Raw genomic sequence first — 27,609 nt, 5'->3', positions numbered from 1 at the left:
AAATGTTCCCACAGCTTGCCATGGGATTTCCCTTTTCTGCAACTGATGGAAGGATTTCAGCTCCCTTCCACCTCCTCCACGTACAAAATTTCCTGTTGGCTTTCTAATTAAGTTTCTGGGGAAGCTGGCAGAGAAGATTATAGATGGCAATCACATTATCATGGGATACTTGGCAATCAGTCATAAATATGAGCCAGTTACCAATTATTCTAAATGCAGTCACATTATAGCAGGACATGTGTACAGTATGTATGTGTGTAACATTTTATGATGGTTAGAAATGTTTTATGGGTGTTGTAACTTTGGACGATTGTTAAATGACTGATCATAAGTCAAGGACTACCTATGGAAGAAAACAGAAAAAGAGCTAGGTACAGAAAAAGATATAAAGACAAAAAAATGGTTCCAATATTTTTCATAATGGTTATTTAAGTACAATTATATTTTATTTTCTCTCTCTAAAGTTTCTTCATGACTCTCTTTTTTCTATAATCTCTCTTGTCTATTACCAAATCACAGTTCATATTTTCTTTTTTATGCAAAATATCATTGAAGTTTCAGTCACTAATATGTAAAGATGTTGTCTCTAATCACCAATGCAAATCATTTGTGAAAAATCCTGCCAAGAAAGCTGTACAGACTCATCTGGTTAGTCACCAGGAGTCAAGACTGACTTGAAGGTGCATGTAGTCATTTCCACACACAAAGGAGTATTTAGTAGGTAGAAATGGGGGCAGAGAGGAAAAGGGTTGGGAGATAGGGGATGCCATCAGAGTATTGATGGAAGAAGTTGGCGAGTGAACTGCTATTTGGGAATGAGGTTAACTTTGCAACATTCCAGGTTGTTTTTTTATTTTTTTATTTTCTAGTACTTTAAAAATTGAGAGGTTAAAAATAAGAAGCGAGTGACTCAAGCCCTCAAGCATCCTTCTGTACCCCCTACCACTGATTGGAACCATCCATAGAGAAAGGAAAGAAACAACTGCAAAATGTGACTCCCAATCGCAGCCCCCACAGCTGAGACCTCCAGAGATCATCCACAAAGATGACCAATGTTGTCTCAGTACTGTACCGTGGCTTGAACCTAAATTTAAGTCCAAGGATGGTCTCTTGAGAAGGAAGTGCCACCACCTCTTTCAAGGCAATTCAACAGGAAGCCTTCATCAATACAGGACACAGACAAGCTGACAGCCAAGAGGAGCTGACCATTTTATCAGGATCAACTGATTCAAATTCCTTTCAGGTAACAGCTCATACATATTTTAGTCACTTCCAAAGGATTTGCTCAGAATGCAACTTTGAGTGAAGTCAAGCAGTTTTGTTTTGAGAAATTCTGAGATGATTTGTCACTACAGCCATACAAGATTTCCCGCACTGCTTCCTTACCCAGGAGGTCCCTCATTACTCATAAAGGACCAAGTCACACAAAATGTGGTTGCTATTCTTACTTCTCATTTATAAAGATGTTGTATAGCACTGCAGGGAAGTCTGGGGCATCCACTCCCTTTGCAGAACCATTTATGAGCAATTTTCAGATGCAGATGTTCAGCTAGTTGTGAATTTAACGGGCTGAACTTTCTAGCCCATATATATCTCTTTAAATAATTTGGGGAAAAGCATAATCAATCATACTATAGCAGTTTTGGATTAACAAGTGTAACATTCAAATCCGATTAATCCTCTGCACAGGGTTATTGTGAAGAAAATAGGAAGGAAGAATTTAGGTATGATTATCACTTCCAGTTATGTTATAGAAAGATGGGGAAAGCAGAGAAAATTACAAAATTACAAGACCTTCAAATAGAAATAGAATGACTATGGCAAAAAAAGTAAACATAGTACCACAAGCATCTTGGGTGCAATCCCAAAACCTCTGGAGCACTACTTGAATTGGCATTGACAAGAATCACCATCACTCAATTGGAAAAGACAGTTTACTTGGAAAAGTTTACATCTTGCAACAATACCCTCAAACCCCTTCAAACAACATCTACCTATGCTTTAGGAAGGACTTGATGGGTAAATAAAAATGGCAAATTCACTCTACACATCTGGATAATTACATTTGTATTTTGCTACAACTTCAAGCAGAATTAAACAGTCTGAGATGCTTTAATTTAGATTCCTGCATTGAACAGGGGATTAAACCTGATAGTTTAAATGTCTCTGTCCAACTCTATGATTCTGTTAGCAATAGCAAAACCTGTTGTTCATATTCCAGCCCTCCAACCCCATGGGTCTATGAAAACAAGTTATAACGCAAAAATGTCAAGCTGCCTACAGGAGGACAAATGATGAAAGCATTGTGACAGTGTTGTAAAGCAAATTCCACCCTTTTTCTATTTGCCATACTCAAAAGGGGCATCATTGTGATACAAGCTGCTTTTATCATGTTGACAAACATTTCAGATCCTGCGGACTGTGCATGGTTGAATTAAGCATCTTGGCCTGAAATATCTTAAAGTGGCATAAAAATGTCCAAAGCAAAGTTTTTTTAAAAAAAAATTACCTACCTTGCAGTAACCTGTTCTCTCAGTTGTAAAATACTTGTCATATTTATCAGGAGATACTGTGCTTCATTTACTAAAGAAAGTGAAGGAAATGCAGCTGGGGTCTCTCCTAAAATACAAAGAGTGTAAAGTGATAATAGAAATAGTGAAAACAAAAAATCCATTTTCTACTACAGGGCTTTTATTTACTGAACATAAAGTAAAACACAAGTATTGCTTCTACTTAAATATTCTCTATTTGAAGCCATCTATTAAAGGCATCTTTTACCTTAGATACATCAATGGTCAGCTCCATCACACATAACACCACAACTGAGTCACAATTTGCAAATTGGACAGCCTTTAAACAGGCTTAATTAATTGGAAGCATTTTGATTATATAATACACTAATACTGGGGCAAACTAAAAACATTAAATTGCTCTTAAGTATATTTTAGAAATCCTAAAATGTTTATATATTATTATGGTTATTTATAACTCTTATGTCTTTAATATTTGCAGTATTATTTATTCTCTAATGAAGATACAAAATATTTACCTTTTTTATTCTCCTTGGAAGAAATTCTTTTGAAGTCTGAACTCTGCCTAATCAGGCGACACCGTCGACCGAGAAACTTAGTAAACCAATCAGCTAGCCTCTCCCCACAATCATATGTCTGTACTCTTTAATGAACAAAAGTTTTAAAAAAGAGAGAATTCAAAGTCTACTTTGACTGCAAAACTGCTCTAATTATAATATATAATTTAATATCCATTTATTGCCACTCAAATTTTTGCTACAACTGTTATAGCTGCATTCTGCATTCAGATGCAAAAATTCTTTCAGATCTATAGTTTTCTCCTTTCTTTGAGAGTCCGCTCCTGGTGACTGCCTGGACTATTCCCTGCAAGATTTCAGAAGTGGTTTGTCCTGGCCTCAGTTCCAAAGATGTGAGAGAATGACAAGCCCCAAATCACTCAACTATGTTTATACCATGGGAGAACTAGTCTCCCATTAGTCAGACACTTTCTAGTCTGATACTCTAAGTACTACACCAAACTGGCTCAGCTACTTTTATTGAGATTGACTATAAGAACAGAATCTTGTGAATTACCTTAATTTTCGGAGTATAAGACACACCAGAGTATAAGACGCACCAAGATTTTGAAGAGCAAATTTTTTAAAAAAGTTTTTGCACTCTGCAGACCTGCCAAAAACAGCGTTTTTGGTCAAAAAATGGGCATGCATAGCCTTTAGGATGCTTATACAGTGCTCCTGGGGGCTGGGCAAAAATGAGCAAAAAATGGCCCATTTTTCGCTCATTTCTGCCCTCCCCAGCCTCCAGGAGCACTCTGGAAACCTCCTAAAGGCTATGCATGGCCGTTTTTGCAAAGGGGACAGGGTTTCGGGAGGCCAAAAATGTTGTATTCCATGTATAAGACGCACCTACATTTTCACCCTCTTGAGGGGAAAGGTGTATCTTATACTCCGAAAAATATCCCCTTGTTACATATAATTCAATGAATAAGCAATCTATCTAAGCCATTTCCAAATATTATCTGTCTTTTGTTGATTTAAAATGTTTTTTAATCCCTGGTCACTTTAGCAATGCATCTTGCATTCCTCTGAAAAGGTTATCTTCCTTGTTCTCTATAGTCTTATAGGTGCTGCAATTATTTTCCTTTAATTCTTGTTTGTTTAGTTCAATCTGCATCTTAGAACAGTATTTCTCAAGTTATGACCAGAATTGAGCCCAAAATTTCCGTTGCTAAGCAAGACAGTTTTAAGTGGATTTTGTCTATTTTAAGGCCTTTCTTGTCAGAGTTGAATCACAGCAGTTGTTAGATAGTAAAATGATTTCCTCATTGACTTTTCTTGTAAGGAAAATCACCTGGAAAGCAGCACAGGTAATCTTTGACTTAATACCACAATTTGGATCAGAATTTCTGCTGCTAATCAAGGTATTTGTTAAGAGAATTGTACCTGATATAATCTTTTTTTGCCATGGTTGTTAGGTGAATCGCTGCCGTTATGTGAATCACTTAGTCATTAAGTAAATCCCCCATTGACTTTACTTGTTGGAAGCCAGCTGCAAAGATTGCAAATGGCAATCACATGACACCTGGGACACAGCAACTGTTATTAATTCAGCCCACTTGCCACGCATCTGGATTTTGATCACATGACACTAGGGATGCTGCAATGGTTATTAAATATTGAAAAACAATCGTGTCACTTTTTTCAGTGCTATTGTAGCTTCAAATGGTCATTAAATGACTGGTTGTATTCTGTATTTCATGTAAAGGTAATACAACACAAGTTACAACAGCACTGAAAAAAGTAATGTCCTTGCACTTATGACAGTTGCAGCATCCCCCCCAGTCAAAATTTGGGAGCATGGCAACTAGCATGCATTTATGATGATTGCAATATTCCAAGGGTCATGTGATTGCCATTTGCAATCTTCCTTCCAACAACTAAAGCCAATGGGGGAAGCTAGATTTGCTTAATGACTGAGTCATTCACTTAATCGCAGTGATTTACCTAACAACCATGGCAAAAAGAAAAGATAATAGCAGGTGCAATTAATAATTGCCTTGTTTAGCAGCAGAAAGTCTGATTCCAATTGTGGTCATAAGTCAAGTATTAGTTTCCAGGCATTCAGAAGTTACTGTATTTTTCAGTGTATAAGATGCACTTCCCCCCACCAAAAGTTGGTGGAAATGTTTGTGCATCTTATAGAGCAAATGTTGCAGAAGCCCCACACACCTGCCAGCCCCCACCCTTAGGCTTCTGCCTCCCAAGAATTTGCCTCCTTGCAATAAATAGCAAACAGCTGTTTGCTGCAAGGAGGCAAACTGCTGAAAGGTAGAGGCAGATTTTTTCCCCTCCCCAAAAGCTAGGTGCATCTTATAGTCCGGAGTGTCTTATAGTCTGAAAAATATGGTGGGCCTTTTCCTCAGAATCAATCTATTGATGCCCCTGTATCTTTCGTAGAGTTAGCTACACAATTTGTTTCTGCTTAGCAGCATGCAGTTCCTTTCTATCTTAGCTTTACTGTAACTATCCATTGTTTGAAAGTTAGAGATAATAAAATAAAATTAAAAAACTGATTAAAGATCTGCCGTGTTCTTTTATCTGCCCTTTTCTTTCTTGATACATTCACACACACACACACACACACACATTCCAATATTCCAATATATATGCTGGTTTTGTTGTATTCGGGTCTTTTCCCGTGTAAGATTGAGATTGTCTTGGCAACGTTTCAGCGAGATCTCACTCTCCATCTTCAGGCTGTTGTATTTGGCTTAAAGTGTGAATGGAGCTGCCATCTTTCTGTAAATCTTGGTGGGAGGGGATGGAGTGCTGGCTTTGTTTCAGTAAGTGGAATGATTGGTTGTGGGCATACCAGGGGTTGTAACACAAATACATACCTATTTCCCTGTCTCAGCTGATAAGGAGGAGAGCCTGTGGCTTAGTGGCTAATACATCTGCCTAATATGTAATACAGCCCAAGTTCGAATCCCAGTAAGGGTATGGCTAGCTGATGAGAGCTAAATAACTTGAAATAGATCTATACTAGTCTCCCTTTATTTATTTATCAGCACAAATACAACACAAACATAGCAAAGGCAACAATAAAAATAAAAATATGGTTTTCTGCCTGGATGGTCTTCTGTAGTGTGCCGAAGGACAGAAAGGGGGAGTAGTGAGCTCCCTCCCATATTTGGGCATACCAGGGGTTGTAACACAAATACATACAAACATACATACACACACACACACACACACACAAAAGATCTGAAAAGGAAAAAGATCCTTACAATTCTGAGTTTAAAGCAATGAATATTTGACACAATTATACGTTTTCAATGTAAAAAAAGTATTTGATTTAAAGGACTTCCCAAGTTTTAAAAAATCCTCATTCACTCAAGGCTTCACATTTGTGTTCAAACTTGTTCTCCATAACAAGTTACTCTATCCTACTATTGCAACTTGTAAGACACATATTTGCATACATACACAGGGAAGTGTATGTATGAGGAATGCATGAATCTACAGCCAATTCACATAACTGAGATTAGTGAGAAATTGTAGTGAAATAATTTCACTAATGTTATACCCAAAGATAGTCACTAGTCTCCTTTCCATTATGAGATGTATGTAAATTTTCACTTCTTGCTCCTGTCCTACTTACCTATGAGAACAAACTTTACTTTGACAGATTTCTGTTAAAGTTCCCCCCTGTTCTTCTAAGGATACAGAAATGGGATTCATTCCTATGAAAAGAGCAGAGGAAAAAATCATTACCAAATAAATATATTTGAAACTGATACTTAGACCAAAATTTGTAATACTTACGTCTTCATGAATTTAGTATTGCGCTCAATACTTGATCATATAAAACAATTAATAACCTATTTGGGAATGATGTTTTCATTTTCAATTAATACAAGTGGCAAATTCTTGTACATATACTTTAATTCTATTAATTATTCATACTAGTTCATTTTTTGTAATTATGATTTTTTTGAAGGACCAGTTTTAACTTTTATTAAGGAGTACTATATGCAAGAGTTGTATCTTGAGAGTTGCTGATTCTCCTGTGTGAATGACTGCTTCCTGCTGATTAAATATTCTGTAGGAGGAACACAAGACAGCCATTTTCTATTGAGTGAGTTCCCTCAATGTATGAACAGGAAGAAAAAACAAGGTTGTTAATAAAGTTTGGTAGATGTTCCTGCTAGACCGGGTGTGGGTGGGTGGGATACTTCAATAGGTCTCTCCCATAGGGGCCTCTTGATACATCATGCAAGATTGCCACAGAATCTCTTCAGTGTCCTTATCCATTGCACCGATCGCAGCCTTAGGGTTTTTTCCTAAATCTGCCTGCTATTTCTGGCCTCCCCTAAGAAATTCATGACATGCTTCCTTAAAGGGCAGCTGCTGCTGGATTGTCCCTTCATTTCTCACTGTGGCTTTTCCTGGTCTTGATATTACTTAATCTCTTACTTCATTATTTTATTTCTTACTGGGCATCTCCACTTAGTCTCCCAGCAGCTGTGGATATGGTGGACAGGAAGGGAGGATGGCAGCGGAGCTCCAATAGCCTTTTCCCTGAATAACTCAAGAATGCTGTAATGGCTCCTGTCCCCCGTCCTCTTCCCCTCTCCCTTCTGCCTGCCTAGGAAACTGGGCAGGCTAGGAATGCCCACCTTATTTGCTGGACAGCAAAGAGCTGTGGCTACTGTGTTTTGCTCACCTGCTTGGTGGAGTAAGAATTGGCAGAAAATTAACAACATCTATGAAGCTCAAGCTTCTGAGCTCGGCTTGGGGCATTGGCCACTTTGTGAGCAGGCACAGATAGCAGCGGCAAGAGTTAGGCTGCATAGATTGTGACTGATGCAAGACTGGAACCAGGATCAAACTCAAACTGTCAGTTAACCCTAGAAACACCAAATGTCTGGACTGCAGCCACGACCCCCACAGAATGCCATTAACCATTTGTATGGAGCTAATTTTCCCCCTGCGGTGCACAAGGGAGAGCACAAATGTGTGAACTAAATGAATTAGCAATTTCCGGCAGCCAAACTAATTCGTGATTACACTGTAAACTTCCTGGCTCCCAAATACATGAATATGAATCAAAATGACCCTTCTCAGATCAGATAAGGAAGCTTGGAAACATAATTCATATATGCCAACTAATGCTGAAGGACTCAATAGATCAAAGAGCCAATTTATTTCCATGTTTCTGTTAGAAAATCACATTGACATGACCATTTCCCAAGAAACATATACTGAAAATGAAAAAGTAGGAGTAAATCCAATGATACAACTTACTGCATGCTGTTTACCACCACAGTTATGGTATGCCAACCTACATCAGGGATAACATTGAGAATGCATCACTAATAGTGACATCCACAACTAAACTTCAAAAAATCCAGTGGTAGGGCATGGAGCCTGTTGTAAAAACCAGGTGGTGATAGTCACCCAGCACAATAGACACCTTAGATAAGCATTGACAAGCAGTTGCCTTGTGAATTGTCTCCCTCTCCAAAGCCGCAAGAAACAAGGAACATACCACTTACATCAAGAGAATGCTCAGGACACTACAAGAAACACGCAAAGCACATACTGACTATTCATGCCCTTTTACTACAGATGAAGTAAATACTGTTATCAAAACCATCAAATGCAGTAAAGCAGCAGGATTTGATGCCATCCACCTGGAATTCCAGAAAAACTATGGGCAACACACATGTCAATCAATCAATCACGTGTTATTATTGTCTCCAGCAGCTGCTTATCAACACATTTTAATAAGGCAAAAATTATATCAACTTTAAGACTTGATAAACCAAAAGGCAATAGCTACTTCCCAATAGCCCTAGAGTTCACTTCCGGTTCCTGAAGGCGACGGGCGTGTTGTCTGCCGCTCGTCTCCCCGGCTGGCTCCGTAAGGAGCACAGGGGGCCCTGAAGGGGTTTCCCTGCCGAAGCCCCCTGAAAGGCGGCAGCCGGCGGGGGTGCTTTATAGCTCCGTCTAGGGGCCGGGGAGCAGAGGGGAGCAGAGGGAGCATTGCGCTGCCCGCCTCTTTGCCGAATGGATCCGGAGGAAAGAATACATCTGGAGAAGTGCGGCAGGATCCTGGTGTTAGGAGAATGACCCTGAATCCTTTGATTGATCAAAGGAAAAGCAGCAGACCTAATAAGCGGCATTTGAACGATCTCCCTTACAAGAGAGACAACAAAGGCTGAGTCGTCACTTGAGCTAGCCAATGGTGAAAGATCTTTATCACGATCACTAGGAATGACTGTGGAGCCTTTTTTCTTTAAAAACCTGGATGGAGATTTCTGTTTTCTTTCTCCCTGTGGAAAGAGGAGCTAAGATGGCGCCCGCCCTTCTTTGTTTGATCTGATCATAAATGAAGTCTGCCCTTTGAAATCACCCTCTGCCTTATTACTCTCTCCAAGGGAAACTGAGACTCCTTCCCAAAAGGTGGTTCTACTGAACTTTGTTGATTAGATACTTTACATTTGTTTGCCTCGGTGCCTTGGAACTGTGAAGTGTAAATGGCCACTTTTGGCTTTGTTTTGTATTTTGGAGACCGGCACAGCTGCGCAATCCTCAGAGCCATTCTCTTGGAAAAAGACTGACATCTCTGAACTCTAAACAAATGGGGCCGAAGAAAATACTGATGGGCAAGTCATTCTCAGCCCCCATATCTGCCTCCTCTAGCCCCAGTATGCAACAGACAAAGATTACATCATTATTACAGCAGGAGGGGGTGGGGGAGGGATCAAAAGAACTATCTGTTACTCAAATGTTCCAAGAACTGATGAGGGGGCACAATGACTTGAAAAAAGAAATGACAGAACTCAAAGAAGAACTCAGAGACGTTAAAAATCATATTGCAGAAAATAAACAAAAGATTTCGGTGTTAGAGGAGGGAGCGACTGGACTGGAGGAAGAAATTAAAACAATCCGGAAGGGAAATGCAGACTTGGAAAACTTTCTGTCAAAAATAGAATTTGAAAGAATGTCCCTTTTTCTTAGATTCCAGAACCTACCAGAGACAGAAAATTAAGACCTTAAGGATATTATGAGTACAATATTAGCAGATTATATTAAGAGAGACAAAAATCAGCTGTGGTGGGATATGGATCTAATCTATAGGATAAATTCAGCATATGCTAGAAGTAGTTTTTGTAGACCTGATTGCAATATATGGCAGAGTCTGGAAAGAAGATTTATTATACAAATTAAAACTGATCATCATCCCATGTCAAAAGACTATCCATCTTGTCAACAATATGCTGAGCAACAGGACTTTTCAAATAATAAAAGGGGAGGGGGAGTGAGAAGATTAAATAATGGCCTACCATGGAGCTCTGTGCTGGCTTCCACATTGTTCAACTTATGTATATCTAGGATGCTAGATAGCAAAGGATGGAAATTTGCTTACGCAGATGACCAGGTCCTAGCAGCCCAAAAGAAACATATGGAGGATATGACAATTCCCTCACAGAAAACTAGAAGCCATGGGGAAATTCTTTGCTGACTGGAGGCTCATTCCAAGTAAGAGCAAAACAGAAACAATGTGTTACCACCTTAACAAGCAAAAAAAGTCCTGACTTCAATAGTAGCCTGCTGCCTAACCATCCCTTTTGAAAATTCCTTGGTGTAATGCTGGACCTAACTTTCATTTACAAGAAATACTACAGCAAAAATTAATACTAGAAATGGCATATTTCAGGCAGCCTCTGCTTCTATGCTCAGAACATCAGCATTGGGATTGGTTTAATTGGTATATTAGACAGCTGAATACTGAGTCTGTCTGGATGAACAGCTGCCATATAAATAAACTGGAAGCCAGAGTAAACGATACAATGTGAATAACAACAAGAACAAGAACAAGAACAACAACAATACTTGAAAAGAAAAAAGCTTGGTTCATCAACATTGCAATACCAATATTGACATAACAGTTTGGAATTGACAAATGTGCAACAATGGCAATCAAAGCAGACAAGGTCATAGAAGATGATGGAATAGAACTTGAGAATGAAGAAATGATAAAGGCAGTAAAACCAGAAGAAGATTACAAGTGCTTGGGGATTTTAGAGGTCTCTGACTTAATGCATAATAAAGTCAAGGAATCAACTTCAACCAAGTACATTCAACAAATTCACAAAATATTAAAGTCCAAATTGAGTGGAGGAAACATCATAAAAACAATAAATACCTGGGCTATACCTGTGATCCGATACTGTGCAGGAATAATTGACTGGACCCAGATGGAGTTGGATAATTTGGACCAAAAAACAAGGAAGCCTATGACAATGAATCATGCCGTGCACCCTAAAAGTGATGTTGACCGATTATATCTACAAACAGCAGAGTGTGGTCAAGGACTCTTACAAGTAAAGCAGACTGTGGAAGAAGAAAGACACAGCTTGAATGATTACATGCAGAAAAGTGAAGAACCAATGATTAAGGAAGTAAATAAAGGAGGCCTTTTGAAGACAACTAAGTCAAAATCTGAATATAAGAAAGAAGTAATTGAGAAGCGAGCTGATAATTGGAAAAGCAAAGCTATGCATGGCCAATACTTGAGAAGTATTGAAAGCAAAGCTGACCAAAAACTAACTTGGAACTGATTAAGATCAGGAGTACTGAAAAAAGAAGCAGAAGGCTTTATTTTGGCATCTCAAGAACAAGCCTTAGCCACAAACTGCATAAAGGCAAAAATTCAACATGTTACCACCAACAGCAAATGTCGCCTCTGTAATGAGAAAGATGAGACAGTCAACCACTTGATCAGTGAGTGCAGCAAAATTTCACAAACTGACTACCTACAATGCCATGACCGCGTTGCTAAGATCTTTCACTGGAAATTGTGCCAAAAGTTTGGATTGAAGTACAGCAAAAACCACTGGGACCATCAGGCTGAGAAGATTTTAGAGAATGAGAAAGTCAAGATCTTGTGGGACTTCAGAATTCAGACTGACAGGCACTTGGCCTACAACACACCTGACCTAACAATAATTGAAAAGAAAAAAGTATGGTTCATTGACATTGCAATACCTGGTGATGCACGAATTGAAGATAAACAGCAAGAAAAAAATCACAAAGTACCGGGAATTGCAAATTGAATTTGAGCAACTGTGAAAAAAGAAATTGTGTGTTGTCCCAATTGTAATTGGAGCCCTTGGAGCAATACCTAAAGGGCTACCTCGCTATTTGGACATTCTAAATTTACCTGACTTGAACATTCTGACTCTACAAAAAACCACCCTACTTGGAACAACTTATATCCTCCGACGTTACCTTAACAGTTCCTAGGTCCTTGGTTAGGACTCGAGCTGTTAGGCTACCAACCAGTCCCAAAAGCTGTGAATCTCACCAAAGATTAACCACAAGATGATGATGATGATGATGATGATGATGATGATATTATTATTATTATTATTAATAATAATAATAATAATAATAATAATAATAATAATAATAATAATAATAATAATAATATAAAAGAAGAAAAAAATCTACTGAAGGCCCAACAGACGAAACAAGAATACAGAAAAGATGTGATAAAATCAAGAATGGAGAGTTGGCAGAACAAAGCTTTACATGGTCAATTTCTGGAAAAAATAAAAGATAAAGTGGACAGTGAAAAAACTTGGTTATGGTTAACAACAGGTACATTAAAGAAAGAAACAGAGTCACTAATCCTGGCTGCGCAAGAACAAGCTATCCGAACAAATGTCATTAAGGCCAAAATCGAAAAATCCTCTGATGATGCCAAATGCAGACTCTGCAAAGAAGTTGATGAAACTGTTGACCACATACTCAGCTGCTGTAAAAAAATCGCGCAGACTGATTATAAATTGCGGCACAATTCAGTAGCACAAATGATCCACTGGAATTTGTGCAAAAAATATAATATTAAAACAACAACAAACTGGTGGGAACATAAGCCTGAAAAAGTCACTGAAAATCAGATGGTCAAGATCCTGTGGGATTTTCATATACAAACAGACAAAATACTAGCGCATAACACACCAGACATCACACTGGTTGAGAAAAAGAAGGTTACAATCATAGACATCGCAATACCAGGTGATAGCAGGGTCGAGGAGAAGGAACATGAAAAAGTCGCGAAATACCAGGACTTAAAAATTGAAATTCAACTATTATGGCACAACCCAGCAGTGGTAATTCCAGTGGTAATCGGCACACTGGGTGCTATTCCAAAAGCACTGGAATTAGATTTAAAACAGTTAAAACTTGACAAAATCACCATCAGTCAAATGCAAAAAGCTGCACTGCTTGGATCTGCACATATATTACGAAAATACGTTACGACGTCCTAGGCCCCTGGGTGGGGCCCGACTAGTAATCAATGCCAAATCCGGCAAAACAACTGGCCGCTGTGATACAATCGTATAATAATAATAATAATAATAATAATAATAATAATAATAATAATAATAATAATAATAATAATAATAATAATAATAATAATAATAATAATAATAATAATAATAATACTCCGCCATTGCCGGTCCCAAGCCCAGATGAGAAAGGAGGAGGGTCAACCCAGGCCAACCCATACAATATGGTGAAAGAAACGACTAAAAATTCTATACCGCATCAGTCGTCGCGCGGGTTAACAAGTGCCGCGGCAGATGCTTGAGTTCCCTGGGCATCCGTCGACAAGTGGGCTACAAGTGGACCAGCCAACAAAATGACAAAAATATAGTGCAGATGAAAATCGTGCCATAATGGCCTGTTATTACAACTCAGAGCCAAAAAAAAAGAGGCTACTTAAAGCGAATGTATGATTTATGGAAACAACAATATCCAGATTTAAATGTTAGTGAACAACGACTAGCAGATCAAAGGCGATTTATTATTCGGAATAAAGTGTTTAGTGAAGTTGAACTTGAGGAAATTCAGGCAAATTGCAAAACAAAAAAAACAACATCACAAGAGGAATTAACTGATAGTCAAGACACAACTAAAGAAATAGTAGTAGAACTCCCAGAGGAAGCTGTCGGAGAGGAAATAACAACACTACCACCAGAACCAGTTACCATTGAACCAACTGATGAACCAACTCAAAAACAAAAAGAACTGAAGGACAAGATCATGGAGCATTTTCTGGCTAGTGAGGAAAGGCAACGTTTACCATCATTAAAAACTGTCCCTAAGAAAATTTTGGGTCCTATCATGAAAATGGTTAATGCAGTGCTTTCAACAATTGAATCGGGATCCATCTTGGAAACGAATCAGTTAATGTACAGTGCAGCTGTAATAGTCACTAATGAACTAGGCATTAAAATCAAAGTACCTAAGCACACAATGGAAAAAGCATCAAAGCCAAAGTGGAAAATCCAATTAGAACAAAAAGTCAAAAAATTAAGGGCAGATGCTAGCAACTTAAAGAACATGCATGAGCAACGGCTTAAAAACAGCAAAATCATAGATCAGCTGATCAGAAGATATAGATTGGATACAAGAAACATCAATGAAGCTGTAGAGATTGTAAAACAGCAGATAACAGCAATATATATTTGTGAATATATTTAGTAATTCAAATGGTTTTGGGCCTGTTTTGCAAGGGGTGGGAAAATAATAGTTTACTAATGTATTAATCAGTATTCAACTAAAGGAGTAATATGTGTATATGTGTTAGTGACGTGCGGTGAGATTTATGGTTGGTGAGGCACTGACACAGTGGTGGGTTTCAAATTTTTTTAGACTTGTGGACTTCAATTCCCGATATTCCACAGGCAGGCATGCTCAGTTCCGATTTAAAGCAACAGCATGTTTTTCTCCTTTGCGAAAGATGTTTCCTTCTTTCTTTTTCTTCTCCCTTCCCTTCCTTCCTCCCTCTCTCCCTCCTTCCCCCCCTCTCAAACACACACACACACACACACACACACACACACACAAGTTGGATTGGACTATCTCTCCTACCCCCTTCCCTCTCTCTCATTCACTCTCTCTCAAAGAAACACACACACACACACACACACAAAGTTGGATTGGAGGGAAGAGCACCAGCAAGGAGACCACAGGAGGAGGCAGGAAGCCAGTCAAAGAGCCATACTGGAGCACACACACTTTCCCCCAGCCCCGGAAGGATCCAGCCCAGCTTCACTGATTACAGGTTTGAAAAGGCAACGTGGCTCTGCCTGCAATCAAACTGCACCCCAGGGAGAGCACAAACGAGCCACAGTCCTTCCCTTTGCCCAAAGCCCTGCACCATGAGGATGAAGTTTGAATTTCTCCCCCTCCCTCCAACCCACATGTACCTTTTCCAGCTGTTTCAGAGAGGATTTCAACTCTGCTCTTGCCTTGGGTCCTCTGAAGAAGCCCCGCCCAAACGAGCGCCCTCTACTATGAGGCAGGAGAACTACGTGCCTCCCCTACATCAGGAATTTTTAGGCTTTTAACCTTTGCTTAACTCTGCTCGAGTGATCATAAAATGCCTAAAGTCAGACTAGATGAGGCATGCAGTTCTCCTGCCTCATAGTAGAGGGCGCTTTTTTAGAGGCTTTTTTAAACAGTTAAGCAGCGTCATCCACAGAGAGGCAGCAACTAGCTCATCCTGACCTCAGCTCTCGCCTTTTTCCTTTTACATTTTTTTCTTTTCATGATGACAGTGGTGAGGCTGTGCCTCCCCTGCCTCCCCTGAAAAAAGATAGGCAGGCTTGGGGAGTCGGGCAACATTCTTTAGTTACATCGGCAGGGCTAGGGCTGAAATCAAGACTTGAGGCTTTCAACTGGATAGGCCCGGTGCTTCCTCCGATGAGTGATGCATTGCAATACTAGGTTGTGGTGACTGTAGCTTTGCATTATACTCCAACAACCCAACAGCTCATGCATGACCTGTGCTGGGCCTTCCAGGACATCCCTCACCTCACTCTTCTTAAATAACTCATTGCAGTTGTTGAATGATGCAATCCCAATCTCACTTAACAACTGCAATGACTTATAATTGAAATTCCAGTCTCAGTTGTGTTGTGTTAAGTCTACCTCTGCACAAGTATCAAAGTTACTTATGATGGCTTGAGTCGCTTTGCAGCAAGATGGGCAACAAAGAAATTTAATAAATAAAAATAAATAAGTTAATGTTTCGAAAATAAAAAGGGTAGAAACACTCCCTGACTGGGAAAGGAGGTAGTTAAGAAGAAATTTGGGCTGGCTCCTCTCTGACTCAATGAGGTATAAAAGGGAGGTGAGGAAAATACAATCAGACTTGCAAGATTTTCTTAATTTATCAGATCTTAAAAATATTTTTGTGGAGTTTGTTTCCCAGACTGGACAGCCTTGAAGGGCTGACACTCATATAATTGTTCTGAGATATCTCTGGATTTTCTTTCAGGTAAAACCAGAAATTTCAAAGGAGTCTAGGTTTGGTTCTCGCAAACCAGAGGCAATCTGGGCCTCTAGACTGAATGTCCTCCTCAGAGGAAGCCTTCTTAGTGTTTAATATACAGAACAATTAATTCCCTCAATAAGGATAATTTTTAAATGAATGCTTAGATATGAGGTGGAACTATAGTCCCCTAATTTATATTTCCTTGACTCCTGGCAACTATATAGACAAGTTTACATAGTGTTCTAGGCACCATTTGTTGAAATAGTTTGCCACTGACTTTTCCCTAGAGCTGATATTGGCTCAAAGTTACCCATCTGGTTTCTTATGCTTCAGGCAAGACTACAAGTCATATCTGCCCACTCCTATTTCAATGCCTCAATCACTCACTCGTTATAATTATCTATGTACATTTTTTGAAAAGTTTAATACCCTTTAAAAAAATAAAATATAAAATGCAGATAGCAACAAACTTTAAGATAGAAATTCCTTTCTTTCATGTCATAGAACAATCTTACTGAAGTCTGATTTTGTGAAACTTGATTCCCAGGGAGTATCTCTTAAGAGACGACCACAAAAACAGTGTTCCAGAACAATTCTGGTTGCCACCTACAGTTAACAACATGTAACAACAACACTCTGAACTGAGAAGCATCAATTTGGGAAAAGATAGAATGCAAGTGAAGAAAAACTGGTGCTGAATATGATCAAATAAAACTTGGAGCCCATGATCACTCCTTGCCCAAGAGAGCTTTTCCACTTGTAATCTGGTCTAAATAAAGCTATAGTTGTACAGCATTGATAGTATGTTTTTGAGAAATCTGTGATAAGGTTGCTTGCATTTGAATAACTGTCTGCAGGTAATGCATTTATAGAAGTGGCACTACAGTCTTACTGGATGAGTTTCTGTTTTTAAGGACTGAGGAGGTGGACGAGGTACTTGGATATATTTTGTCTACCATCTGTGTGCTTTATTATAATTTTCTCTTGGCTTATAAAATCTAATTAAAAAGGGCTTCAGGTTGGGTCCAGCATGACATAAGAGAGGGAGGGAGGGAAATTGCAGCTTCTTTAAAAGACACAGTGATCTGAAATTAAATCTGGATCCAGACCAGTGGCCAATATTCCCCTTCCTAGGTAAGCAGATTGAGCAATAGCATCTTATCTACTCCAGATTTTCTTAGATGAAACTAATTTTCTAGATTTATTTCAGTCTGATTTCAGACCTCAGTATGGAATAGTATTTTGGCTATCTTACGGAATACTGTCTGCCAAGAAAACGGAGAAGAGCAACCCCGTTGATCCTTCTGAACCTCTCCAGCAGCTTTCAGTACCATCAACGAAAATATTCTCCTAAACAGGTTGTTAATGTGAGGATGTGGAGGCACTATACTAACTCCTCCCACTCCTATTTGCATAGGATACATTAGGTTTATGGGCACCATTTTATCCCATATGCCTTTTTACCTTTAGCTTAAATAATTGGGAGAAGTCATCCAGGTATGTGAGCCAGCAATATGCAGATGGTGTCCAGCGCTACCAACAAGTGCAGGAAATAAGTTCAAATGAATATAGGTTTATTGCATGCTATTGCTTTCAAAAATCTGAATTTCTAATGGTCAAAGCAAATTGGGAATAGTTAAGAGTCAATGGAATTCGAGGTGGGATGGACTTCAATCTATTGTGTGTGCAAAGAGACTCGACACACTTGACCCCTGCCTCAGGCTCTGCTTGCTCAACTCCTACAGCTACCTCTCCTTTTCATTTAATATGGGTGAAACAGTTGGTGTTCTGAACTAAGCTTGGACAGGGTAATGGATTAGACTAAAACTCAATCCAGACAAAACAAGATAAATATTGTTTGCTGGTAAGTATCTGTATAACTGAGTGGTGCCCTGCCTGTTCCAGAGAGGTCTGCACTCAACTTAAAGAAGAAGGTCTACAGTTTGGGAATGCTCCTATATCTATCCTTGTCATTATAAACCTAAGTCACAAGGTGCCTTTCACTAACTGTGATCAGACATTACAAGCTAGACCAAGAAGCAGATGCCAGTTTTTCTCTTTTCTTCATATTTAATATCTGTTTGAATGTTTTCAGATCCATAATCCATCTGGGCTTTTGCAATGTTTATCTGCCTATTGCCTAACAACAGATCTTCCGTCTCGCCATCAAGGTCATCTTCTTTATTCTCTACACTTGGACAGAGACAACCTTGCAACAATTTATTCATGCTCCAATAATTTTCTGGTCAATTTATTGCAATATGCTATATGTGGGGCAACCTTTGAAAATGGTCTGGAAACTTCAGTTAATTCAAAACTGAGGCAGCTGGATTACTCACTGGAACTGACAGATATCAATATATCATGCTGGTACTTTGCCATCTGCATTGTGTTCCAGTCAGTTTCTGTATCCAATTCAAAGTGTTAGTTTAACAAATCTAATATTTCTCAAGAATATCTTGAACAGAGAGTAATGATTTTAATTTGCTATGCCTCAATATTTTTTTCAAGAAGTCTAAACACAAATATAGAACCACTATCTCCTGATTTATAATCTATCTAAAATGATAATCTTATAGGATGAATATTTTGATAAACCTCTGACAGTAGTAGAAGAAATAATAATCTGTGTATACCAACCTTCTGCCTTGATGATCATCATATTTTGCTCCAGGTCAATTAAAGGTTGTATAAGACACAGTCGTGGTTCCTGCTTCTGAGTAATACAAACTCCATTCTGATTTGTAACCATCCAGTTACGATCATACAGTAAGCCTTGGTTTCCAATAGGCCACTGCATAGCCTGAAGAAGGTAAAGCAAAATGGAACTGTTATTTACTCAACAGACATTTAATAACATTTTTAAAAAGCTGGCATATGTGTGTATTTGTTTTCAGTTCATTACAACAGTAAGGTACGTATATTGTTTTATATACATGGTACACTTTAAGGCAATTTAACTTCTTTCTGCAGTTGCAGGCTTCTTTCTGAGTGCTTAGTCAAATTTCAACTTTCTGCCATTTAGAGATTGGAAACAAAACTATACAGCAAATTTAAAAGATTTGCTAAATTATTTAATCTTTAAAAAGTTGTTTCTTTTTAAAAAGCATTTCTACTCCAAAGTCATTGACTAGTTTTTATATTAATGCTATAATCTCACCAACGTCATGTCAATTCAAGTCTAAAGTTCTTGGAAGATACTATTAAGCTTGATTTGATAGCCAATGAAAAATTGTATTCTAGTGCTTTAGCAATCTAAAACAAGTTCTGGTTTAATTTTAAAGCAGTTATCCCTTATTGGAATATGTAAAAAGATTTTTAAGAGTAACAAGCAGCTTTTTATGTATTTACTTATTTTTGTAATTATTTGTTATAACATCTCTAAAAAATCTCTCTGGTTTTCATATTGCACATGACCATAAAATATTACCGAAATCATTTACCTCAAATGCAGCACATGATTTGATTGGGTAGAGGTAAATATTGGTGATTGTAATCATCTTTTTACCATTTGGCACTTCTACTGAATTAGTAAATTTAGGTATGTTGATTTCTGCCCAACTTTTAGTCAAATGCACATTTCCTTCTGGTTTCACTGATGCATAGTGGTGACTTTGCTGTAAATTCTTGATTATACTTTCCAAATGCTCTTCAGTTGCATTCTTCTCATCATGACTGTTGCTATTCCATCTGGGAAATAATTTAATCTTTGGAACAATCTCTGTCTGGAGTGGACACTTTACTAAATTGAAAGCAGATAATCTAATACTTATAATGAATTTCAGAAAGGCTTGGACATCTTCAAATGTAGACATATAGCCAAATGAAATTCTCACAGACCCAGTGGGATGTCCATCAATTAGATCTATGTCATCTCCACAGACATGACCAGCCTATTTAGGAACAAAATAAAAAGATATTTTGTTAATTTTATTAAAATATGAAATATTTTACTAAAGTTACAGCAGAAAGATTCTCTATAAATATAGTCAAATTTGAGAAACAAAACTTAAACACAGAAGTATAGGCTATAGCATAGCTGGACACTTGAAAAATCATTATAACTATAAGCCATTTGAAAGAGAAACCAATTTGCTAGAGAGATTATGGTTCCTTAACCTTGGATAAAATTCCAACTAAACAGCTAGGGTGCTTTTATTTGGTTTCCTGCCCTGATTTGAGGGCTAGCCTAGATGGTCTCTTATACTTCTTATATTTATACCTCTATGGATTTTTGTTATATATTTGAGATGTAAAAAAAAAAATCAGGCCAAGATAAATCATTTCAGAATTCTTTCCACCTTTAATGTTTAATCTGTACAATTCAACTGAAAAACAATGAAACCTTTTAGGGGATTTTATTTTCCTCTAAAAGATTCAATTTTTAATTGACTTGCACATCATATATAATATATTAAAATGGAAAGTATTCTGAATTGATTTATTTTTATATGATTTTTTGACATTTCAAAAATCTGGAATTTTAATAGTAGTATGCAGAGTTTCTATATCGTGTTGTGTGTGAATGGAAAACCTAAAAATCTTTGTACCTCAATTATGTCTGGATTGACCCATCATCAATATCAAAATCAAGCAAATTAACTCATCTATTTATTAGATTTCTATGCTTATATAATCAAAAGCTTCTTCATGGTTTGCACAGAAAAAGTACAAGCTAATACATCAGAGTACAAAACAATACCATCACTAAGAGTATAAAAGTAAAAAAAAAAGATAACAAAAAGTAAAAATAGGTGTGGTGAAATTTACATCAGAGGAAAATGATCTGCTTCTCAAAAGTTTCAATTAAACACATGAAGTTTAAGATTAATCTGATTCAGAAGTTTAAATGTATATATGTTGTTTACACAAATTTAGTTGTGCAAATGAGAAAGTAAATTTAAGAGGTTTTTTCATAGCTAATTTAAAATAATTATAGTCTATTACATTAAATAGAATGACTTTGCTTAAATAATTTTGCATTGCACATAAACTAGCAAATGATATTTCTTTTTCTGTTAATGAAGTTTTTATATTATGGGACATTGTTTGGAATACTTGCTTAGAAGCAGTGGGAAAATTCGTCGAACAGATGTAACATGATTCTATTTATTTTAGCTGGTAGAACTGCTACATTGACCATATATATACAGACCTGTAGGTTCTTTTTGATGTCATCATGGTTTATCCCCAAGTGCTGCTGACAAGCTCCAGTATTACAGAAACAGCCTGTGCGCATATGGATATTGTAGAGCCCAGCCAGTTTATCCACCTTGTTTCAAGAGGTTCCACCCGACCCCCGGGGAAAAAAAGATTCTTAACACAGTAACAAATCATTTATGAATAGAATACAATAGCAGAGTTGGAAGGGACCTTGGAGGTCTTCTAGTCCAACCCCCTGCCTAGGCAGGAAACCCTATACCATTTCAGACAAGTGGTTATCCAACATCTTCTTTAAAACTTCCAGTGTTTGAGCATTTACAACTTCTGGAGGCAAATTGTTCCACTGATTAATTGTTCTAACTGTCAGGAAATTTCTCCTCAGTTCTAAGTTGCTCCCCCCCAAATAAAGATTTCATTTTCTACCATTAGAATATTCATGAAATATGTTAAGGTCTTATTATTTATTTCCAAAATTGCATTGAAACATGTAATGATCTAAAACCAAAATAAAGCTATAACTATATCACAGATATATCACAACAACCTCCAGATGAATCAGCAAGGTTATATAAAGAACTCTCTGACATACTGAGGAACAAAATAGATAATTATAAAAATTAGATGCATATAACTAAAACTGAATATCAACAAATAGGCTAAATATGCATGGATCGACTCAAGAAGGCTAAGGCTCAGAATGAATTAAGACTTGCAACAAATGCCAAACTAAGAAACACCCCCCCCCCTTTCTTTTAATATGTAAGGAACAAGAAAAAAGTCATGAAAACATATAGGTCACTAATGGGAGAAGATGACAAGAAGGTGATTTCTGAAATTGTACAGAAAGAAGATCAAACAATGAGAAAGATGCATAACAGTAAAAAGATACATAGCAACAACAAAAAATAAATAAAATGTACCTGTGAATACCCAATTATATCTCCATTTTCATCCAACACATTAAAATTAATTATGGGACCTTGGATATCTGAGTTGCTGAAGTCAGTATCAGTATAAATGCGCACAAGAGGTGCACCATTAGCATATTTTAAGGTAGAAAGAACTGAATAGGTATGGTGAGCCAAAGCAAATGTATGCTGTTTTATGTTTTCCATTCCACCTAAGAAAGACAAAGCAACAATTACCAGCAATGGTCAATTGATTTGGTTATAAATAAGTTTCACTAAATATAACACTAATTTTATATATTTTTTATAAAGCAAAGTAATCAATAGAACAAAAGAATCATTTTTAGAAAAAAAAACAATTAATATATTACCTGGGCAAAAATTTGAGAATATGTGAGGCTCTCCATAGATTCCACACCCAACACAAAACCAGTGGAATATCTTGTATAATCTCAATAACAATTCCATTCAGTAATCAGTTAATATATAGATTCAATCATGAATTGTTTAATTATTACAGTTAAATTACAACAAAGATCTTTCAGAACTAAAATATCTTGTTTTTCTATAAAATAAAACAATGATTTGCAACATTAAGCTGATTAAACTCATATAAATAGAGGAAGCTTTCGACTTACAATCATAATTGAGTCCAAAGTTTATGTTGCTAAGTGAGGCATTTGTTAAATAGGTTTTGCTCCATTTTACGACTTTTCTTGCCACAGTTGAGTGAACCATTGCAGTTGTTAAGTTAATAATGCGGTTGTTACTGTATTTTTCGTACTATAAGACGCACCTTTTTCTCTCAAAAAAGAGGCCGAAAATCTGGGTGCATGTTATACACTGAATTCAGCACTTTTTGGCCTCCCGAAACCCACCCCCTTCACCAAAAAGGATAATGATGTAGATTCAAAGGGGAATTGGAGAAATTTAATAAAATGATTCACTTTGTATACAGGGTTAAACTATGGAAAATAATAGAAAAATGGGGAGGCTTTGGGTGCAAAAAATGAAAACAGAATTTTGGATATTTCCTGATTTAGCAAAGGGAGGAAATGTTTATCAAATGTAGAATGTATATATACATTAGCTAAGAGACAGAATCTTTTCCATAAGTACCCCATTTATTTGAGTATGGAGAAATAGAGCTTCCTGTGAGGATTCATGGATTCCAGTGAAGATTCATGGCAAAGCAAATGTAGTGCAGTGGAGACCAGCAGCCAGAAAGTGAATTCTTGTTTATGCAGGCTCCAGAAAATGGAGATTATAACATCACTCCTTGCACTCTATGTGTTAGATTGGGTAATGGATAGGCACACACAGGCTAATGGTAACAACAGCTCTTTATTAAATGCAACAATTGAGAACAATCCAGCGAAAGTTGAGTCCGACAGCAGCCCTTTTATACGGAGCTGTCAGACCTTCAACCAATGAGATTAAACCTCTGTTCCTGCTGGAACAGAGGACCTTAGTGGAAACCACTGTATTTGAAGCTAGTATGTAACACCCCTTCCCTCTTAGAAGGAAAAAGCCTACTGGTCACATAGTCACGCAGGTAGGCGGGCTTTTGAGTAGCTCTGCCTGACCTGCGCAGTTCAGTCGGAGGGTGTTCTTTGAGCAGGTCGGATGGACCTGTTTGCTCCACAGTTCCACTTGGTGGAAGCTCCTGGAACCTTTCACAGGCCGCGGCTGGAGCTTCTAGAGCCGGTTCGCTCAGAGCTCGCTGCGGGTCTGCAACACAACCAAATAAGTGATAGTATCACTCTATATTGAACTGGTAAGGCCACATTTGCAATACTACATCCAATTCTGGTCACTACAATCCAAAAAATATGTTGAGGACCTAGAAAGAGTGCAGAGGAGAGCAACCAAGATAAGAGGTGTTAAATTCTATGAAGAAGCCTAAATCAACTAGGGATATTTATCTTAACAAAGATTTTTAAAAAGTCAAAGACAGAGCTTCAACTTTTTTTGTGAGAAGTCTATCAAATTTCATCAATGCTTTTGTTTCAAATCACATTATTTGCGTTAGTTGAAAACTATAATCAGAGGTATCAAAAGAAGCAGAAAGGAACAGAGGTGTTAAACCTTTAGCAATTAAAGGCACGTTCATTTCTCCCAATGGTGGTAAAGTGTCATTAGTAAGTGATCTAAAAACTGGTGTGTTCAAGTATTTCATTACCAGATCTTAAATTAGTGTTGGCTATGAGAAGGCATTGATTGGCCAGCAATTAGGCTGCATGCTGTAGACTACATTTCTACTGAGAAGCACAATCCTACCTGTTATTTTTTCCAAAACATCAAATCCGTGCTTCACTGCAATAATATCAAGAAATGAAATTGTCCCATCCTCAAACCTGCATAAAGTACAAACAAGCAAAATATTAAACTACACTCAATTTGTTTCCATCTGTTGTATTTATTAGGAAATATAATCTAAAAATAGATAAATATTAAATGAAACTTCTATTAATTCTGTCTGTCTCACTAGATCTCAGAGAGGCTTTATACATGCTGTGGTTCTTTTTTTAAAAAAAAATTAAACAATGTGGTCTGATGGGACTCAAAAAGTGTGCCTTCTCTATCAACCCTATCCTGCGGAATCCCAAAAACCAGATAGCTCTGATTCTGCTGTCATTTCAAAAATAATGAAGAACTGGTAGATGTTTGGCCAATCTGAAGGAGTCCAATTCTGAGATGTTTTTAAGAAGTAGAGTAATTGTCCTATCTGCTAATGAAAACATGAATTATTTCATGTTTTATCTGGTTTTCAAGTTATTGTAAGTAGCCCAGAGTTGTTTTAAATTGCACAACCTTATTCATTGAAAAATAAGCTAATTTGTCAAATTCATAAAAAAGAATTAATGAAAAACACATTGAAGCATTATTACACATATAAATATATACATATGATTTGCCAATTCATTTTGTTAAAAATGGAGTTCATATCATCTCTGCAAGACTTGCCAAACAGATTATCATTAAGTCATTTCCAATTGTGCATTCTATAATTCTAATATTTAATAAATATTTATTTATTATTTATTTCTTAGCGCTTATAGACCGCCCCCTCTCCCGAAAGGGACTCGGGGCGGTGTACAGTCCATATCAGAAATACATCATGAATAATTATAAAATTTAGACAATTAAAATTATTAAATAGATAGATAAATAAATAAGAGGAGGATAAAAAGATATACAGAACTGTACTGCTAAGTAAATAATTTACAATTTAAAAGTTTAAAACCCCAAACAAATATCCTAAAAAGTTAAATTTAAAAGAACAATCCCCTTAAAAAACCAGTAAGAAATATATATGCCAGGAGGTAGACGTTATAATTATGTCAGGCCAGCCAGTCGGAACAGGTGTGTCTTCAATTTCTGTCGGAAGGAGCGGAAGTCAGTGGTGGTTCTAATGTCGGGGGGGAGATCATTCCAGAGGGTTGGGCCCATCACAGAGAAGGCCCTACTCCTTGGTGTCGCCCGCTGGCATTGCCTAGTGGACGGCACCAGGAGAAGCCCCTCCCTGTGAGAGCGAATTGGCCGCAGGGATGTGTGTGGGAGGATGCGATCCCGCAGGTAGCTAGGCCCTGTGCCATGGAGCGCTTTAAAGATGGTGGTCAAAACCTTGAAACGCACCCGAAAAACCACAGGCAGCCAGTGCAGCTCGCGCAGGAGCGGTGTCACGTGGGAGTACCTGGTACTCCCCGTGACTGCCCACGCGGCTGCGTTCTGGACTAGCTGCAGTCTTCGGGCGCGTCCCAAGGGAAGCCCCATGTAGAGAGCGTTACAGTAGTCCAGGCGAGACGTCACCAGTGCATGAGTGACCGTGCGTAGGGCATCCCGGTCCAGAAGGGGGCGCAATTGGCGCACCATGCGAACCTGGTGGAACGCCCCCCTAGCCACGGCTGCCACATGGTTGTCCATTGACAGCCGGGCATCTAGGAGGACGCCCAAATTGCGCGCCCGTTCCACAGGGGGCCAGCGTTGGAGTCAGCTGGCTGAACCGAGGTGCCGGTAGCCACAGCCACTCAGTCTTGGAGGGGTTGAGTTTGAGTCTGTTGTCCCCCATCCAGACCCCGACGGCTTCCAAACACCGGGACATCACTTCGACAGCCTCGCTGGGGTGGTTTGGGGTTGAAACGTACAGCTGAGTATCATCAGCGTACAGGTGGTATTCAACCCCTAAACCACGGATGATCTCCCCCAGTGGCTTCATATATGCGTTGAACAGGAGGGGCGAGAGGACCGACCCCTGCAGCACCCCACAGGTGAGTGGCCTCAGGGTCGACCTCTGCCCCCCTGTCAACACACATTGCGACCGGTCGGAGAGGTAGGAGCCGAACCACCGTAAAACGGTGCCTCCGACTCCCATCCCCTCCAGCCGGCGCAATAGGATACCATGGTCGATGGTATCAAAAGCCGCTGAGAGGTCTAATAGGACCAGGATAGAGGAACAGCCTCTATCTCTGGCCCTCCAGAGATCATCAACCAGCGCGACCAAGGCTGTCTCTGTGCTGTGCCCGGGTCGGAAGCCGGACTGGCGTGGGTCTAGATATTCGGATTCGTCAAGGTGTCGTGGAAATTGCTGTGCCACCACATTCTCAACAACCTTCGCTAAAAAGGGAAGGTTGGAGACTGGACGGTAATTAGCCAGCTCCATTGGGTCCAGTGAAGGCCTCTTGAGTAAGGGCCTCACCACCGCCTCTTTCAAGGCAGTTGGTAAGGATCCCTCACCCAGTGAGGCGTTCACCAGGCCCAGAAGCCAGCCTCGTGTCACCTCCCAGGATGCCAGTACCAGCCAGGAGGGACATGGGTCCATTGAACATGTGGTGGGTCGCAGCCGTCCACGCAACCTGTCCAAATCCTCGGGGGCAACAGAGTCAAACTCCAAATAGACAGGTGTCTTCTTTGTTCTTTGGACTATGGCTTGGATCAGATTTGGTATCTAAATTTTAGCCAGTCGCTAGAAACCCAATTAACATAAAAACATTTAAAGATTTATACAGGGTAGTCCTTGTTTCACAATCGAGCCCAAAAATTATGTTGCTAAAAGAGAGGTTGTCAATTTTGCCTCATTTAATGACTTTTCTTGCCACAGTTGTTAATCACTGTTAATCACTGTTAAGTTAGTAACACTAACA

General features: G+C 38.5%; 1 protein-coding gene across 1 annotated transcript in view; it reads right to left on the bottom strand.

Moving 5' to 3' along the window:
• Positions 1-27,609, bottom strand: part of MOCOS (molybdenum cofactor sulfurase) — a 51,776-nt gene that overhangs the window by 7,520 nt on the left and 16,647 nt on the right. The window contains exons 5-12 of the mRNA XM_081971038.1: positions 24,746-24,822; positions 22,478-22,677; positions 21,550-21,666; positions 19,838-20,287; positions 19,035-19,197; positions 6,693-6,774; positions 3,050-3,174; positions 2,514-2,619 (exon numbers count right to left, since the gene is read on the bottom strand). Coding sequence (XP_081827164.1) covers positions 2,514-2,619; positions 3,050-3,174; positions 6,693-6,774; positions 19,035-19,197; positions 19,838-20,287; positions 21,550-21,666; positions 22,478-22,677; positions 24,746-24,822 — 1,320 coding nt within the window. The remainder of the gene's footprint in view (positions 1-2,513; positions 2,620-3,049; positions 3,175-6,692; positions 6,775-19,034; positions 19,198-19,837; positions 20,288-21,549; positions 21,667-22,477; positions 22,678-24,745; positions 24,823-27,609) is intronic.

The sequence above is a fragment of the Natrix helvetica genome (assembly GCF_964273705.1).
Source record: "Natrix helvetica genome assembly, chromosome: Z".
NCBI lineage: Eukaryota > Metazoa > Chordata > Lepidosauria > Squamata > Natricidae > Natrix > Natrix helvetica.
This window is presented reverse-complemented; position numbering and strand designations above follow the sequence as displayed.